At 34.2% G+C, this 18414-nt stretch overlaps 2 protein-coding genes across 2 annotated transcripts; one reads left to right on the top strand and one right to left on the bottom strand.

Annotated features, from left to right (window-relative positions):
* The first annotated feature begins 8966 nt into the window (after positions 1–8966).
* LOC141347687 (uncharacterized) lies at positions 8967–14422 on the top strand. The gene is made up of 5 exons (XM_073852662.1): positions 8967–9086; positions 10366–11197; positions 11283–11420; positions 13524–13594; positions 13765–14422. The coding sequence occupies exons 2-5, from the start codon at positions 10375–10377 to the stop codon at positions 14098–14100; spliced, it is 1368 nt and encodes a 455-aa protein (XP_073708763.1). The 5' UTR covers positions 8967–9086; positions 10366–10374; the 3' UTR covers positions 14101–14422.
* A 619-nt stretch (positions 14423–15041) lies between these two features.
* Positions 15042–18414, bottom strand: LOC141346348 (uncharacterized). The gene is made up of 4 exons (XM_073851199.1): positions 18139–18414; positions 17324–17456; positions 17085–17207; positions 15042–15814 (listed from the first exon to the last, which is right to left on the bottom strand). Exons 1-4 carry the CDS (start codon positions 18338–18340, stop codon positions 15358–15360), a joined length of 915 nt encoding a protein of 304 aa, XP_073707300.1. The 5' UTR covers positions 18341–18414; the 3' UTR covers positions 15042–15357.

Raw genomic sequence — 18414 nt, forward strand, 5'->3', positions numbered from 1 at the left:
CCAAACTGTTTCAAAACAGCATCCCATAAACCTTGAGGTTCATAAACATTCCCTCATGTCTCTTATTATGAGGACAAACAGGCCATGAAACCACACAGTCATAAGACTAAACATAACAACAATGGAAAAATAATAATATAACATAATATAAATGACTAATCAATTAATGAATCAATGAAATGGATATATAAATGACTATAATGATGATTATTATAAATGATTATGATTAAATGGAATAATTAAATGGTAAATGATTATAAATAAATTAAGAATATAGAAAAGAAAGTAAACACAACACAAATGTTCTCTTGAAGCAACACACACAGCTTGCGTTGGAGGATCCACAGATCCTTCAATAGACTGCCAAAAGTTATAACAAATCAAGGATAAGAGTGCAAAAACTGTCTGAGGAACAAAAGCCGTTTGTGGTTGGCTAAACTGAACCAGGATTTCCAGAGCAAAAATCTTGACAACATTTATGTTTGTTCTTATCATTTCGAGTCAGGTAGATGTTGGTGAAATATTAGGCTAACACCTTAACTAAAACTGCTCGTACTTATCTTTACCAGCTATTAACTTTAGTTTGTCAAACTATTGCACCTTTTCCTGCTTACTAAGTCCTTCTCTATACGATTTAGCAGCTTCCAGACATTTTTTCATGGTTTAGACAACATAAATTAGCAGAGCAACCTATTCAGTCGTACATTAACCATGCAATCAGTGCTAGAGGTCAACCGATATACCGTTTGGCCGATATATCGGGCCGATATTTGCGATTTTTTTAACATATCAGCATCAGCCGATATCCATGTTTAGTAGCGCCGATTTAAAGTCAGGCACGTCTGCGGGCAGCCCCGTGTTATTGGTGCGGTAAAACGCGTTGCTGTGAAGGACCCCAAGCCAAAACTTTTGTAAGTTTCAATAACAGTTCTGAGAGATAAATGTAAGGCTTAAATTCTGTCCCATGGCCATATATTTACTATATATTACTAGTAAACTAGGAAGTGTTGCTTTCACTTAGTGAAAGAAAATCATAGAACCGTTGGGAACTGGCATAACGCTACGGCTGGTTAAAGGTTTGCTTGCAGTTAAGTTTAAGGACTGTACAGTTAGTCGAAAACGATCAGCAGCTTGCTTACTAACATATCAGCCCCAGTGTTATAAGTTCTGTTTTATTTTTCCTGTATCCGAGTCGGAGAATTTCACTCTGAGCGTGGGGTGGAGAAGGCGGCGGCTCTCACAAACAATGCAGCTTTGCGATTACTCCGCCCCGCTCAGAGACAGTGATGCACGGATGGTGGTTATATCCGCGGGTCGGGTAATAAAAAAATGCATTCTAATTACTTGTGGGTGGGTCGCACGTGGATGAGATAAATCAATAATGATGTAAACATTAACTACATTGTCTAAAAGCTGAACCTGAGTTATGTGGTCAGGACCGTGGCGCCAGCTTCCTCTTAAATATATTTGATGATTGCACCTGATGCGCCTGCTCCCGAACCGTCCTCTCCGTCACCTCAGATACTGCGAGTTTATACATATATGGTCACGTCCAGATGTCAGTAAATGTTATTTTTTTCAGCATGGATTTGACTTAAAAGCACGAGTGATTAAGCCTATATAAGTGTGCAGCGATGTGAGATCAGCTGTTAAAATGAACCATCCATTCATCATATCATCATGCAAAACTAAGAATTAAAATAATAGTAATAGGAAGATCGTGTGCGGTTTGCTAAATCAGAGAAAAAATATAGGTGCGGGTGTGTGGCAGGCAGATCACACTATTGCCTGATTTTGCTTTATTTCGTCGTCAAAAGTAAGATTTTGCTCTCTTTTTTCGTCAAAAGTAGTCTGAAACTAGTCACAACTGAGCCGCTGTGCATCTCCATTTAAACAGCAGTGTTTCGTTTCAGAATGAACGTGCGTTTTTAAACGAATCTAGTGAAATGATTCAATTTCCCGTTCATAAAGACAGTCATTTGCTTTATTCAGGAATGAATCAGCTGCTCGAACGAATCAAATGAATGATATGATTCAGTAATTAAATCAGTGTCTTGCCGCCATCTGCTGGCAGGTCCGCTCAGTTATATAAATCATTTAAAATTTCTGTATTCAAAATGTTATATTTAAAACATTAAAGTTTAACATTAATCTCAGCTCTCAAACTTTTATGTAAATGATTAACAGTTTTTATATTATCTGTTTTATATATTTAATACTTGGTCAGTTCGATTTGTTTGGTTAACTTTGGTTAAATCTTTTATAATAATACTGTGCAGTGCACAAAATCAAGATCCGAAAGATGGTTCATTGTGTTCATTGTTCATGATGTTAAGTTTAGAAATGATGTGCATCCACTTATTATTAGTGTGACATTTTAGCATGCAAATAAAGGGAAGAACTTCGGCAGCACATATCGGCCATCGGCTGACCCTGACCTCTAAACATCGGCATCGGCTATAGAAAAACCCATATCGGTCGATCTCTAATCAGTGCTGTTGTTTACATCCAAGTAACTCCAATTCGGCCATGCATCTGAGTAACTGACCAAACCGTGATGTAAGTGCAAACCCTTTATTATATATTTATGCAGACTGCACACAAAAACACTAACAAACAGCAATGACAGTAAAGTCTGATTCACAAAAGACATTACCTTTAATAATTCGTTCAAAAAGACTCATCTACTCTGTTAACTGTTTAAACCAGTCTGTCGAATCATTCACTGAGTGGTCACTTTATGAACTGTAATTCATCATAATTTTTAGTGATGTACATTTTAAGCAAGGTTTGAACAGAAAGCTTTGCCAAATCTTTTTAAGATAGGCCAGTAGGCTACATATTTTCTGTAAAAAAAGAACATTCGTTTTATGACACTTTGCAGTTTGCATCTGTATTTATCAACAAATTGTTTATCAAAACAAGGGGTTTGTTTGGTTCTTTAACATTACTGTCTTTCGCCATTAGCGTCACCTGCGGTTCAGTCACAAACTCAGCTCCGATTTAAAGTCAAGTGTAACGTTACTAGATTTAATATGACGTCCTGCAGAGCATAAATGTTTCATGACACCCCACAAATGCGTCAGTATTCTTACGGATACTGCTTTAACGTAGACACTGCCTCAGGCAAAGTTTAAAGTCATTTTGGCATACAAAGAAGTGACCTACCTCTTACTCACGTGTACATCTCATGAGCGCATGCGCAATGCGTTAACCTTTTTGAGAACGTCATTAGCGCAACGTAAAAAAAGTTGAGCCACACCCATTCTATTTAAATTAGCTTACAAAATACAGACTTTTTCATATATTTATGTTATTTATTGTCTTTAAAAAATCTAAATATGCTAGCAATGTCGTAATATTACAGATAGCGTATCCTGACATCTTGAGAAAGAAGTTAATTCCCTCAAACGAGGTGTGAATCACCCAGTTACAATCTAGATTGTTGTAAAAAATATTTAACGACCATGGGAATATCCTCTACCTGTGTTCACGTTGTTAAACGTGCTGGTTCTCCCTTCCTCTCATCTCAATTAAGTTGTAAAACAGCTAATGAATGTTACTCATCCCATGAGGGATTTCCCCTGTTGCTTCACGTCTGTCCCTCTAACTCTCTATTACCCAGCTTTGTTACACCCTCTTCATTCATTATTTACATGATGTTTTGGTCTCACTCAATAATTCAAAATGGTCACATGATGGTCTAATAACTGGAGTAAAGTTCAGAATAAAATAAATATTATTATACATTACTATGAAGACACTCTTATGGCTGAGAGTCCTTAAGTAAGACATCCGATTCATATGAAGAGAGATTTATCATTTTAAAAAAATGAAAAATGCATGAATAAAACATATAAATGGTGAATGCACTTTCCTTTAAGCGTTCATATTCATTTTAACCTAAGCTACCCACATACGCAAACACCACCTCCAAAGATATTGAATACTATTAAGTGTTTTTTAATGTTTGTATCAAAGTGTAGCAAAGAAACAGATTTAGTTCATACAGTTGCATGTTTGGCTATTAAAGCTAACTTCATTACAGAGGAGTTCAAAGAAAAACGTTAGTAAGCATGTGTATTTTTAGAAGCAATATGCAGCAAACATTAATCATCTGTCTAAGAACATATGTGTGTTTGGAAGGTGAGTTTCCTTCCAGCTGTGCATTGTTAACCATGAAGGAGATACTTTATCATCTTTATGTCCCTACATGTCCTTGCCTGGACACTGAAACCTCCAAATCACAAATGCACTGTGTGCAGAATAATGAGAAAAAATGGGCTTCTCTGTTTGCATTCACACTCCATTTAATTTGAGTGGACCATTCTTCACTTGAAGGCCAAAATGACAAGTTTTCACGTACTGACTTTAAATAGATTGTCATATTCATAAATACATATATATATATATATATATATATATATATATATATATATATATATATATGTGTGTGTGTGTGTGTGTGTGTGTGTGTGTGTGTACCTGGTATTCATCATGTTGTGGGGACCAAATGTCCCCACAAGGATAGGAATACCAGTAGATTTTGACCTTGTGGGGACATTTCTCAGGTCCCCATGAGGAAACAGGCTTATAAATCATGCACAATGAGTTTTTTTGATGAAGTAAAAGTATGCACAATCTCCTGTGAGGGCTAGGTTTAGGTGTAGGGTAGGTGTAGGGCGATAGAAAGTACGGTTTGTACAGTATAAAAACCATTACGCCTATGGAATGTCCCCATAAAACATGTAAACCCAACATGTGTGTGTGTGTGTGTGTGTGTGTGTGTGTGTGTGTGTGTGTGTGTGTGTGTGTGTGTGTGTGTGTGTGTGTGTGTGTGTGTGTGTGTGTGTGTGTGTGTGTGTGTGTGTGTGTCTGTGTGTGTGTGTGTGTGTGTGTGTGTGTGTGTGTGTGTGTGTGTGTGTGTGTTTAAAAAAAGCTTTATATTATATCTAGCTGACATCAGAATTTGCTTTAGACTGGTCTACGTACCTCTTTGTCTCAATAACTCAATAGGGGACATTTAAAAGGAAATAAATTGTTTTTGTGCTCTTTACAAGAGATCATTAGTCATGCATCAAAATCACATCTTTCCAAAGAAGTATGATCCCTCTTATTTTGGTAAAATAATTAACATTGTGTAGATTCTGAAAGAGGGGTGTAAAATTTTGGCCTCAACTGTATTTGTGCATTTATGTATTCAGGAAGACATAATGAATACAGTAAATATGAATCAGTACCTGGCTATACAAATTTCTATAATAACAAAAAGGTAAATAGTAAAAGTAAAGAGATCTAATGTCCTTTTTTGGTGAAAAGCAGCTGGCAAACAACAAAAGAACTCAGCTGACAAACTGGTTTGACTTTAAATGGAGTTTTCCTCTGTCTCATTTTAACACAAAACATATGACATAAAGGACTGAGGTAAGGTACATTTATGGTCAAATGAAGTCTTCTACAGGTGAAGTCCAATTTTTCATGTCCTATAAATCTTGCTAAATGTATGACATTTTTCTTTTTGCCTGATTTTTGTCTGCTTGAATTTTAGTCACAAAATCAAAATGTCATTCCCAGAAAATTTCTTTAAAACGCAACACCTGAATTTTTGCATACCCACTTGTCTTGATTTCATTTTCATTATGCGCCAGACTTTCCATGTCTTATCTTAGACAAAGTGAAGGATTCATAAATTTCTTGCTCTCATAACAGTTTAGTGCAGGCTACATGTCCTCCAGGCTCCAACACAACCTACAGTTAATGGTTTACTGGCTGCAGAATGATGCAATCTCTTCCTCGTGTCACATATATGCATAAATTCTAAACTCATGACTTGGAAAAAAAAAAAAATTAATAAGCCTGATTATTATTGCACGACTCACGTTTTAATTACTTCTACTCATACTAACTTGGAAATATGTAGGTTAGTTTCCTCTGTCTCATTTTAACGCAAAACATATGACATAATGTATTAAGGTAAGGTATGGTCAAATGAAGTCTTCTACAGGTGAAGTCCAAATTATTACTGATAGGTTTATTTTTAACTCCTATATCTTTAAAGCTTAAAAGTATGACATTTTTATTTTTGCCTGCTTGAATTTTAGTCACAAAATCAAAAATGTTATTCCCCAAAAATGTCTTTTTATTGCAACACCTGAATTTTTGCAAACCCACTTGACTTGATTTCATTTTTAAAGAACAGTACAGTCATTAGTCCTGCATCAAAATCACATCTTTCCAAATAATATGCAAAGAGGAAATTCCTTATACAATGTTGTTTGACATGCATGGTGCATTTCCCATAAACACCACCTGAAAGCAAGACCTGACTTGCTGATTGCTTACAATTACTGTCCCTGTGAGTAATAATCCGTCTGTCCCCTGAATTGTGTGTATAATGCAAGACATATTTACAAAACTGAAAGGCTTTGAATGTGCGTGCGGTAATGCAGGCGTCAGTGAAAACAAGGTGACAAGTCAATCATCTGCCTTCCAGGAAACTGTCTACATGATTTCAGTAAAGCAGCAGCCAAGGTCTTCCCCCACGCATCCTTCAGATGACCTCTAGTGGCCATAACATTGAACTGTTTAGTGTAAATGGACCACAAACAAAAATACACCAGAGATGCATTACTTAATTCATCGTATGTGTATGAAAATAGATGTATGTGATATGCAGAGAAAAATGAATCAAGACAGAATGGCACTATATCTTTACAGGATATGGCATATGTAAGCCATACAGGAAGTACAGTATATGATATGCTATGAAAAAGTGTATCTGTCATCATTTTACTGGATGCCACTGAAATGTACACCTACACTGTCTGTATTGGTACTGTATACAAATTAAAAGCAATCACCTTGATACTCTTGTATTCTTGTAATCATCAAGATCTATGCACTCCCATGGCATGTTTTGAAGTTTGAAGAAAGTGTCTGCTAAGGATGTAAATGTAATATGCAAGTGGTTGTTATTGCAGTTATGTACAGTTGAGGTCAAAAGATTGCACCCCCCTTTTATAATGCATGTTGTTTATTTAGTACTGACCTGAATAATACATTTCACATAAAAGATATTTACACATAGTCCACAAGAGAAAATAATAGTTGAATTTATAAAAATGACTCAGTTCAAAAGTTTACATCCCTTTGATTCTTAATACTGTGTTCTTACCTGAATCATCCACTACTGTTTTTTTTTTTTTTTTTTTTTAGTCATAGTTATTCATGAGTCACCTGTTTGTCCTCATCAGTTAAACTGCCTTCTGTTCTTCAAATCCTTCAGGTCAAACAAATTGGTTTTCCAGCATGTTTGTGTATTTGAACCCTTTCCAACAATGACTGTATGATTTTAAGATCCATCTTTTCACACTGAGGACAACTGAGGGACTCGTATGCAGCTATTACAGAAGGTTCAAACACTCACTGATGCTCCAGAAGAAACACAACGCATTAAGAAGCAGGGGGTGAAAACTTTTGAACAGAATGGAGATGTGCACATTTTTCCTATTTTGCCTAACCCTTTCATTTAGTTCTGCCCTTCAGAGGCTACAGAAGATAGTTGAATGTTTCCCAGAAGACAAAATAAGTAAAATTTACCCTGATCTTCAAATTCCCGGTTTCTAATGCATCCTTTTTTCTTCCTGGAGCATCAGTGAGCATCTTAACCTTCTGTAATAGTTGCATATGAGTCCCTCAGATGTACTTAGACAGATCTCAAAATCCTACAGTAACTGTTGGAAAAAGTTAAAATACACAAAAATGCTGGAAAACAAAAGAAGTTGTGGAACCTGAAGGATTTTTTCCTAAAGAAGAGCAGGCATTTTAATTATTCAGGACAACGGTATTAAGAATTTAAGTGTATGTAAACTTTTGAACAGGGCCATTTTTATAAATTCAACTATTATTTTCTCTTGTGGACTATATGGAAATATATTTTATGTGAAATATCTTATTCAGGTCAGTACTAACTAAACAATAACATGCATTTTGTATGATCCCTCTTATTTTGGTAAAATAATTAACATTGTGCAGATTCTGAAAGGCAGGTGTAAACTTTTGACCTCAACTGTATTTGTGCATTTATGTATTTGCATAAATGCACTCAGGCAGATATGATGAATACAGTAAATATGAAGCCAGTACCTGATACAAATTTCTATACTAACGAAGACGTAAATAATGAAAGTAAAGAGATCCAATGCCCTTTTTTGGTAAAAAGCAGCCGGCAAACAACAAAAGAACTCAGCTGACAAACTGGTTTGACTTTAAATGGAGTTTTCCTCTGTTTGATTTTAACACAAAACATATGACATAAAGGACTGAGGTTAGGTACATTTATGGTCAAATGAAGTCTTCTACAGGTGAAGTCCAATTTTTTATGTCCTACATCTTTAAATCTTACTAAATGTATGACATTTTTCTTTTTGCCTGATTTTTGTCTGCTTGAATTTTAGTCACAAAATCAAAATGTCATTCCCAGAAAATTTCTTTATATCGCAACACATGAATTTTTGCATACCCACTTGTCTTGATTTCATTTTCATTATGCGCCAGACTTTCCATGTCTTATCTTAGACAAAGTGAAGGATTCATAAATTTCTTGCTCTCATAAACAGTTTAGTGCAGGCTACATGTCCTCCTGGCTCCAACACAATCTACAGTAAATGGTTAACTGGCTGCAGAATGATGCAATCTCTTCCTCGTGTCACATATATGCATAAATTCCAAACTCATGACTTGGAAAAAAAATAATAATTAATAAGCCTGATTATTATTGCATGACTCACGTTTTAATTACTTCTACTCATACTAACTTGGAAATATGTAGGTTAGTTTCACTTTGCAATTGATATTTTCTTATTCTTCTTAACATGGACAGAAAACTGCGCCGAAACCGTAAACATCACCTGACAAACCTTTCCCGGACTACCTGTATGACGTCAACCCCCGCTGCAGCGCCTGTTGATAGGTGAATCCAAAATGGGCGTCTTAAACGTCGCCTACACGTCCAAGGTTCCTCAAAGGCTGCTCAAACAGTCGGTCGCCACTGGATGTTGGACTAACATCGAAGAGTGCGAGAAATAGTAAGACAAAATCAATGGTTTATTCGAGACATTAAAGTAACGTTTGTCTTGTTAGGTTTGTGTTTTCGCTGCTAGCTGAATAGATGCGTGCCGTTACCATGGTTTTTAAAACGATTTAAGATCTACACTTCTTAAAGGGATAGTTCCCGTAAAAATGTAAAATCGCCTCCTTTAGGTTATGTGGAGAAAATCACGTAAACTGCTATACTTTTCTTTCTTCCGAGGAACACAAAAGTGGTTTTGATACCAAAATTAATAGTAACTTTCTGCGTACAGTAATATGCAACCTTAGCAATTAATCAGACGACATTTGGCGATTTTTAGCACTGGATAATTAGCTTGTCAGCAGAATTTTGATTAAAATATTTTGCAAAATAAGTGTTAATTTGTAGTTGTTTTCTCTTTCTTTATATATATATATATATATATATATATATATATATATATATATATATATATATATATAATGTTTCTATATATATTTTTTTTTAAATAATTCTCTTCTGCTTACTAAAGTACAGCAAAAGGTGACATTTTGAAGTATTTTTACTATTTAAAATAACTGTTTTCTATTTGAATTTATTTTAAAATGTAATTTATTCCTGTGATTTCGAAGCTGATTTTTTAGCATCGTTATTTCAGTAACAGGGTTCTTCAGAAATCATTTGAATATTCTGATTTTGCTCAAAAACATTTATTATTATGAGTAGATTTTTTTTTCAGGTTTCTTTGATGGCTAGAAAGTTCAGAAGAACACCATTTATCTAAAATAGATATTTTTTTGCAACATTATAAATTTCTATATCATCACTTTTGATAAATCAAGCATACTTGCTACATAAAAGTGTTAATTTCTTTAATTTCTTTACCAAAGGAAAAATAATATACTGACATTTATTTCAGATAAATGCCTATCTTTGGATCTTTCTATTCATCAAAGAATCCTGAAGAAATGTCCTCAGCTGTTTTAAATATTGATAATAATAATAATAATAAATCTTAAACAGCAAATCAGCATTTTAGAATGATTTCTGATGGATCATGAAGACTGGAGTAATGATGCTGAAAATTTAGGTTTGATCACAGGAATAAATTACATTTTAAAATATATTCAAATAGAAATATTACTGCTTTTGCTGTATTTTGGATCAAATTAATGCAGGCTTGGTAAGCAGAAGAGAATTCTTAAAAAAAAAAAAGAAAACTTTGACTAGTAGTGTATATATTATATTAGCCATCAGCCAACCAGTAATACAAATGTTGATGTATTTATTTGCAGTATGACAGCATGGCGACCATTTCATCTGACCAGAATACACAGCACATCCCTCAGCTGTTGTCAGTAGGAGAAAAGGATACAAAACGGCTGCTGGAGGTGTATGTACAGCGAAGTCTCAGCCTTAATGATGGAACCCAAAGTCTGCTGAGACAGGAGCAAAGAGCACGCAAATGGGTCGCCATCAAAGAGCGAAAGACAAGAGATCGCAAACATTCCAGTGATACATCTCTAAACTTGACTTCACAAGCATCCATCTCTGATGAGAACATAAGTTATGAGCCAGTCGCTGAACCACCACAGGATAAAAAGGAAACGCCATCTGAGAAGAAATCCAAAATGTGGAGAGTGAAAGGGAGCCTGCGTCGCAACGATGGCTCAAATGTGTCACAAAAGTCCAATAGCAAACCCAAGAAGCGGCTGCTTCGTTTGGATAAGGGCAAGGAGGAAGGTGGGCAAAGCACTGATGCTTTACCCCCTGAAACGAGTGTGTTTGCTGATGGAGATATGCAATTAAATGTGCTAGAAAATGTGGAGACCTCTACTGTGGAAAAGAAGGAAAAAGAAAGCAAGAAGACAAAGAAACCTACTGTATGGAAGAGTTTCTTAAACTGGTTTTCCAAAGGAAACAGTGAGAAGGAACAAGACCATCAAAGAACCGAAGAACAGCCCCCTCTTTCCCAATCCTCAACACCCCAAATCTCTTGTTTGCCTTTAGCTGACTCCCTGTCAAAAGGGGATATCAACCTGCGGCGTTCGAAATCTTCGAAGAAGAAAACCTTTCACAGGAGATCATTAAAATGGAGGCGAAGTGGAGATATGACAACTGAAAAATGTATGAATTTCAGATTGTCTCCATGTATGTGAATTACTTTGCATATATTGAAAAAAAAATTCTAATAACGTTTGATTTTTAACAGCTGTTGAGGTCGTGGAATCCACTACCTCGTACTATGAGAAAATGTCGGAGGAACTGGAGAGGATTGTCCATGAAGTGAAAGACACTCCAGCCAATGACAATGCCACTTATCATCCAACAGACCAGAATGGTGTAAATAGTGAGTGTTATTGTAATAGTCTATTTGAATGATGCAAAACAGTTGGGTTACATATTACATAGACACAACGCCACAAACAGTACAGGTTTCAGCTAGTTGTGCCTCAGTTTCTGAATTACAACAGAACAAGGATGAGATTAATCGGAAAGTTCACCCCAAAAATTAAAATACTTTATCATGTACTTACCATCATCTAATCATCTAATTTCAAACACTTAATTTCTTTCTTCTTTTGTGTTCCACCAAAGATTGAAAGTTTGAAATGACTGAATTTGTTAGAATTTAAATTAGTTCAATAAACTGTAATCATTTAAGCAATGAAGCTTATGCAAATTTAAAGCATTTACAAATGATTTAAAGAAATTCTAAAACAATAGGCTGTTATTTTTTCTGTGGAACACAAAGTACAATAGTGACCATGAAAGACATTTGTTTTTCTTTTACTAATTATTTAAAGAAATTCTATAATTCTATAAAAATTCTATATTTATTTGCTCATACTTATGTTGTTCCAAAACCACGTGTTGTTGTTTTTTCTGTGGAACACAAAGGAGAACCATTTATACTGTCCATGAAAGGCTTAAATTCTTTTAATTTACTAATGATTTAAAGAAGTTCTATAATTCTATAGAAATGCTATATTTATTTTCTAATACTTGTGTTGTTCCAAAACCAAATGCTGTTATTTTTTCTGTGAAACACAATGAAGAACAATTCATAGTGACCACTGAAAACATTTACTAATTATTTAAAGAAATTCTATAATTCTGTAGAAATTCTATAATTATTTGCTCATAGTCATGTTGTTGCAAAACCATATGCTGTGATTTTTTGTTTCTGTGGAAAACAAAGGAGGACAATTCATAGTGACCATGAAAGACAAAAATCATTTTCATTTCAAAGAAATTCTATAATTCTATAAAAATTCTATAATTATAATACTTATGTTGTTCCAAAACCATATGCTGTTATTATTTTTCTGTGAAACACAAAGGAGAACCATTTATACTGTCCATGAAAGGCTTAAATTCTTTTAATATACTAATTATTTAAAGAAATTCTATAATTCTATAAAAATTCTATAATTATAATACTTCTGTTGTTCCAAAACCATATGCTGTTGTTATTTTTCTATGGAACATAAAGGAGAACAGGTCATAGTGACCATGAAAGACATTTACTAACTATTTAAAGAAATTCTACAGTTCTTTAAAAATTCTATAATTATTTTTCTTCCAAAACCATATTCTGTTATTATATTTCTGTGGAACACAAAAGAGAAACATTTATAGTGACCATGAAAGACAAAGATTCTTTTCATTTACTAATTATTTAAAGAAATTCTATAATAGAAATGTATGCTCATGTGGTTCCAAAATCATGCTGTTATTTATTCTATGGGACACAAAGGAGAACAATTCATAGTGAGCAAAAAAACATTTTTTACTAATTATTTAAAGAAATTCTTTAATTTTATAGAAATTCTATAATTATTACCTTGTACTCATGTTGTTCCAAAACCATATGCTGCTATTTGTTCTGTGGAACACAAATGACAACAATTCATAGTGACCATGAAAGACAAAAAATCTTTTAAATGACTAATTATTTATAGAAATTCTATAAATCTATAGAAATTCTATATTTATTTGCTCATACTTGTGTTGTTCCAAAAGCATATGCTGTTATATTTTCTGTGGAACAGAAAGAAGAACAATTCATAGTGACCCAAGAAAGACAAAAATTATATGAAGTCCATTATTGTTAAGTAATATTATCACCTAGTTATAAACTTCTTTTCTGCATTCTCAGTTTTAATTTTCCATTCTTCAAATTCTCACACAAAGGCTTCAGAAGTCTTTGAATACAGCACACAAGTTATATGAACTACTTTTATGGTGTTTTTTGTCCTTGACAGATGTGTCACTGTAATCTGTTATTGTACAGAAATGCTGGGTGAACTTATTTAAAAATATATCTTTTGGTTTGAATGATGAGCAAATTAGCCTCAGGTTGTAATTTCCCTTAATATTTTCTTGTTGCTCAAAGCACAAATTCTATATTTTATAACATTTGCTTTTTTTATTGTATTTTTCCAATTAGTTTCACAAGAGGAGGTTATCAGGAGAATCACAGAACTTATAAAACAAGAAGGAGACATAATACATGACAGGGTAAGTGTGCGTCTTTCCTTTTGAAATCACTAAAAATGATATTTAATACTATTGCAGATCTTTGAATCGGTTTAAAACTTGTATGGGATGTATAAAAACCACCCAAGTACTGCTGTTCCTTGCAATTTTCTTTTGATCAATAATGTTTTCGGATCTCCTTCGCCCCCCAGCTGAAAAAGAACAATACCGTGACCACTTATCTAGATGGAATCACCTATGGATTCTTCCAGCAAATGGCTGATCAATATGTGCAGTCAGAAGTTCCCAATAAGAAAACCCAGCCGCATGTTGTGGCACCGGAGCTGGTAAAGTTCGCCTTCACTCTGGATTTCACAGCCAGAGTGGCTAATTTGCACCGCCAAGCCACAGGACAAATCATGGGCTTTGGGAACCAGTATCTCCACGATCGCTTCACTCACATGAGCGAGAGCCATCCGCATTTCTCTGACATTAATGCAGAGGATCGAAGAAAACAGAACTCTGAGCAAGAATTCATAAGCTTGTAGAAGTGTGAGCTTCTAGCTGGCATGGTTTTACTGCTGGATTTACCTTTGAAATGTAGCAACACAAAAAAAGCCTTAATGAAGGATTTTAAAAATATCTATAGTTTTTCATTTTGCACAATAACAATATTAATTCATGTGAAAATTTTCATGTGATGAAGTTTACATCATAAAAACCCTGAATGAAGTAAGAGAAATCTAAATGTGAATTTGAATATTGACAAATTATGATGTATTTGCACAACTGCATTCATTATTTTTTTTACATCATGAAATTTTATCTATATATTGTAACTCAAATTCATGAGATTTACTATATATATATATTAGATATGTTGTAACTGTATATGCAGGCATATGCAGAATGTTTACTTCATAAATATTAAATATATGGAATAAATATTTTTTTTTTTTTGCAAAGTGTTGTTTATTTCATTTCTTGCTTTTTAAAATTAAGTTTAAATTAAATGTATTTTTTTATTTTAAAATATATATTGTTAGTCAAATAATGTTATACAGCAAATAATGATCAATTTAAATAATAAAAAAGAGCATAGGAAATTTAGTTATGAATGAAAAATGAAAAAAAAATATATATATTATAGCCATATGTGACCTTGAATAAATAAGATTTCCATTGATGTATGGTTTGTTAGGATAGGATAATATTTGGCCGAGATACATCTATTTGAAAAACCTGAAATCTGAGGGTGCAAAAAAAAAAAAAAAAATCTAAATATTTTTTAAAAATTGCCTTTAAAGTTGTCCAAATTAAGTTCTTAGCAATGCATATTACTAATCAAAAATTAAGTTTGGATATATCTATGGTAGGAAATTTCCAAAATATCTTTATGAAACATGATCTTTTCTTAATATCCTAATTATTTTTGGCATAAAAGAAAAATCTATAATTTTGACCCAAACTGTGTATTTTTGGCTTGAGAATGCATTTATTAGATTATAATACATTGTATGTTACATACAGAAAACAGAATATCACTGTATGTTATTACATTTTTACTAAATTCTTACTACAATTAGTACTATTGTCATTATGTGCTTTTGTCATTTTTATAGGTTTTTGTGTTTTAACTCATTGTTTTTTGTTAATATTTATATATCATTTTATTTCAGCTCTATTTCAATTTTCAACTAATTAATAATAACAACACTGATATGTATACATTGCCATCTTCAGAGTATTAACCAAATATTCTGCGGTATAGACTTTTTTTATAGTCTGCAATATAACACCGTCATTCAGTCTTCCTCTTGCACATCCATGTAAGAAATAAAAGGAGAAGAGAGATTCTCATCTACTTCTGTGTTTAGTAATAAACTTCCCATGTCCTTCTGAAGCTGTAGTGGTTCAGGATGGCTGTCCATTTCTAGCTCTAAATTGAGCTGCAGGAGGAAGGCTGAAGATTGTGCCTCTGCATCTGTAAGGATGTTATCTGTCGTTTTGCAGAAACCGCCGGATCCGGTGAGCTGGAAGCTGAGGAGAGATCGCTTTCTAGACCAGAGAGGCCGAGTCTGGTTTCCATGCTCTGGCTCGTTCTTTGAGGTTGACGCGGAGAGACGGCGTTGCAGAAAACGCAAAGCAGGAGAAAGTAAAGGAAAAGACGGAAGGAAAGTAAAAGGAAGAGATGGGAAACAGGACCAGGGTGGAAAAAGAGCAAGCATGGGGAGCAAAGTCGGAATTTGCAAAAGCAGGAATCTGGAAAAATTCAGGAACATCTAATAATGGTAATACAATGGTAATACAAAGTGTTCAATCTAAAGATGCATTCACATTGTTATAAATTCAGAAATAATGTCACATAATAGAAGTTAAATGGGTTGCTAATGTCATTTTGTGTTCATTAAAAGGTCAATACAGTTGAGGTCAAATGTTTACATCCCTCTTTCAGAATCTGCAAAATGTTAATTATTTTATGAAAATAAGAGGGATCATACAAATGGATGTTATTGTTCATTTAGTACTGGCCTAAATAAGATATTTCACATAAAAGATGTTTACATATAGTTCACAAGAGAAAATAATAGCTGAATTTATAAAAATGACCCTGTTCAAAAGTTTACATACACTTGATTCTTAATACTGTGTTGTTACCTGAATGATCCACAGCTGTATTCTTTGTTTGTTTGATTGTTTGTTTTTGTTTAGTGATAGTTGTTCTTGAGTCCCTTGTTTACCCTGAAAAAAGTTCTTCAGAAAAATCCCTCAGGTCCCACAAATTCTTTAGTTTTTCAGCATTTTTGTGTATTTGAACCCTCTCCAACAATGACTGTATGATTTTGAGATCCATCTTTTCACACTGAGGACAACTGAGGGACTCGTATGCAACTATTAAAGGTTCAAACACTCACTGATGCTCCAGAAGGAAAAACCATGCATTAAGAGCCAGGGGGTGAAAACTTTTGCCATTTTGTCCTCTGGAAAACATGTAAATATCTTCTGAAAGGCAGTACTAAATGAAAAAAATATATATATTTAGGCAAAATAAGAAAAATTTACCCATCTCCATTACGTTCAAAAGTTTTCACCCCCGGCTCAAAAGCATAGTTTTTCCTTCTGGAGCATCAGTGAGCATTTGAACCTTCTGTAATAGTTGCATATGAGCCCCTCAGTTGTCCTCAGTGTGAAAAGATGGATCTCAAAATAATATTCATTATTGCAAAGGGTTCAAATACACAAAAATGATGAAAAACCAAAGAATTTGTGGGACCTGAAGGATTTTTCCGAAGTATTAAGAATTATGAACGGGGTCATTTTTATCAATTCAACAATTATTTTATCTTGTGGACTTTATGTAAACATCTTTTATGTGACATATCTTATTCAGGTCAGTCCTAAATAAACAATATTATGCATTTTATATGATCCCTCTTATTTTAGTCAAATAATCAACATTTTGCAGATTCTGAAAGGGGGGTGTAAACTTTTGACATCAACTGTATGTAAAACTTTGCACTACTAGTTTTACCTGTTTGGCAGAAGTCCTCTCAAGTGTGCAAAGAGTAATCGCAGATGTGCGATCACTTCCTGTTTGAATTCCTTGCCTGCGTTCAGAACCTGGTGGGGAATTTTCTTCGCCCAGCACAAAAATCTGTTTGCATGCAAAAAAAACATAGGTGCTTACATATTTTGTCTGTGTATGTCATGTACTGATAAACTACGCAGAAATGAGAGATACAAGCAACATATTTACACTAAAGATCTTACCTATAGATGAATGAGATGACGGCTGTAGCTGGCAGAGTGTAGGGCAGTAAGGCGTAGGATATAAGACGACATGGCAGGATGTTGTTGTGAAAAGTCCAGATGCCAAACTGCTCAGCTAAGTTACAAAGCAAAGCTAAAGATAGAGGTTTCATTTTAGCATGTGCATTTTTACATTTCCCTTTTTAGTACGGTGCAAACATGAAAGCAATGTATCAAAATATATTGTTTAATCACTGTGCATTATACAGTTTATAGTACATCTACAGCTGCCTCCAAAAGGCATATATAGCTTTTCTTCATGAAAGGCTGCATTTATTTGATCACAAAAATACAATAAATCAGTAATATTGTGAAATAGTATTACAATTTAAAATATCTGTTTTTTTATTTTGATGTATTTTAAAATGTAATTTATTCCTGTGATGCAAAGCTGAATTTTCAGCAACATTACCCTAGTCCTCAGTGTCATATGATCCTTCAGAAATCATTCTAATATTGCTTTGCTGCTCAAGAAACATGATACTGCATTTTGAATATGACTTAATTGTTTAAGCACTATCACTAGATAGTGTTTGTCATACTTATTTCACAAGTTGTACCATGAAAGCATTTGTCCGGCATGATCCTTCTGTAGAGCAGGTGGGATATAAGGGGCGTAATGAGGGCAAGAGTGATGGACGGCTGCCCGCTGACCTTCATAAACTATGATGCAAGGTTTTACTAACCCCAGAGTCACCAGTGAATACTGAGAGTGTCATTAAGTAAAGATGGAAATGCATTGAATCTGTATTGATTGTGTATATTAGGCTACTCACCTCTTTGTATCCATGTTGGCAGGCTGATGTACACTAACTGCTCCAGTGAGTTCAGGTTCCAGGGTAGATCCTCAAGCCCATGATAGTACTCCTCCGCTAACTGCGTTTCTGCTTTTATCTCTTCAGAAGGCTCTGCTTTGTCCCACCTTTTCTCTTCTACTTCATTTATCTGATTTTCTCTGACTTCTTGTGTTCTCTTCATCTTCACGTCCTCAAATAGGATTGTCTTAGATCATGCCTCCACACCAGAAATATCAGATCCAGGGTAGGCCCGGA

Source organism: Garra rufa, chromosome 12 (genome assembly GCF_049309525.1).
Source record: "Garra rufa chromosome 12, GarRuf1.0, whole genome shotgun sequence".
Taxonomy (NCBI): domain Eukaryota; kingdom Metazoa; phylum Chordata; class Actinopteri; order Cypriniformes; family Cyprinidae; genus Garra; species Garra rufa.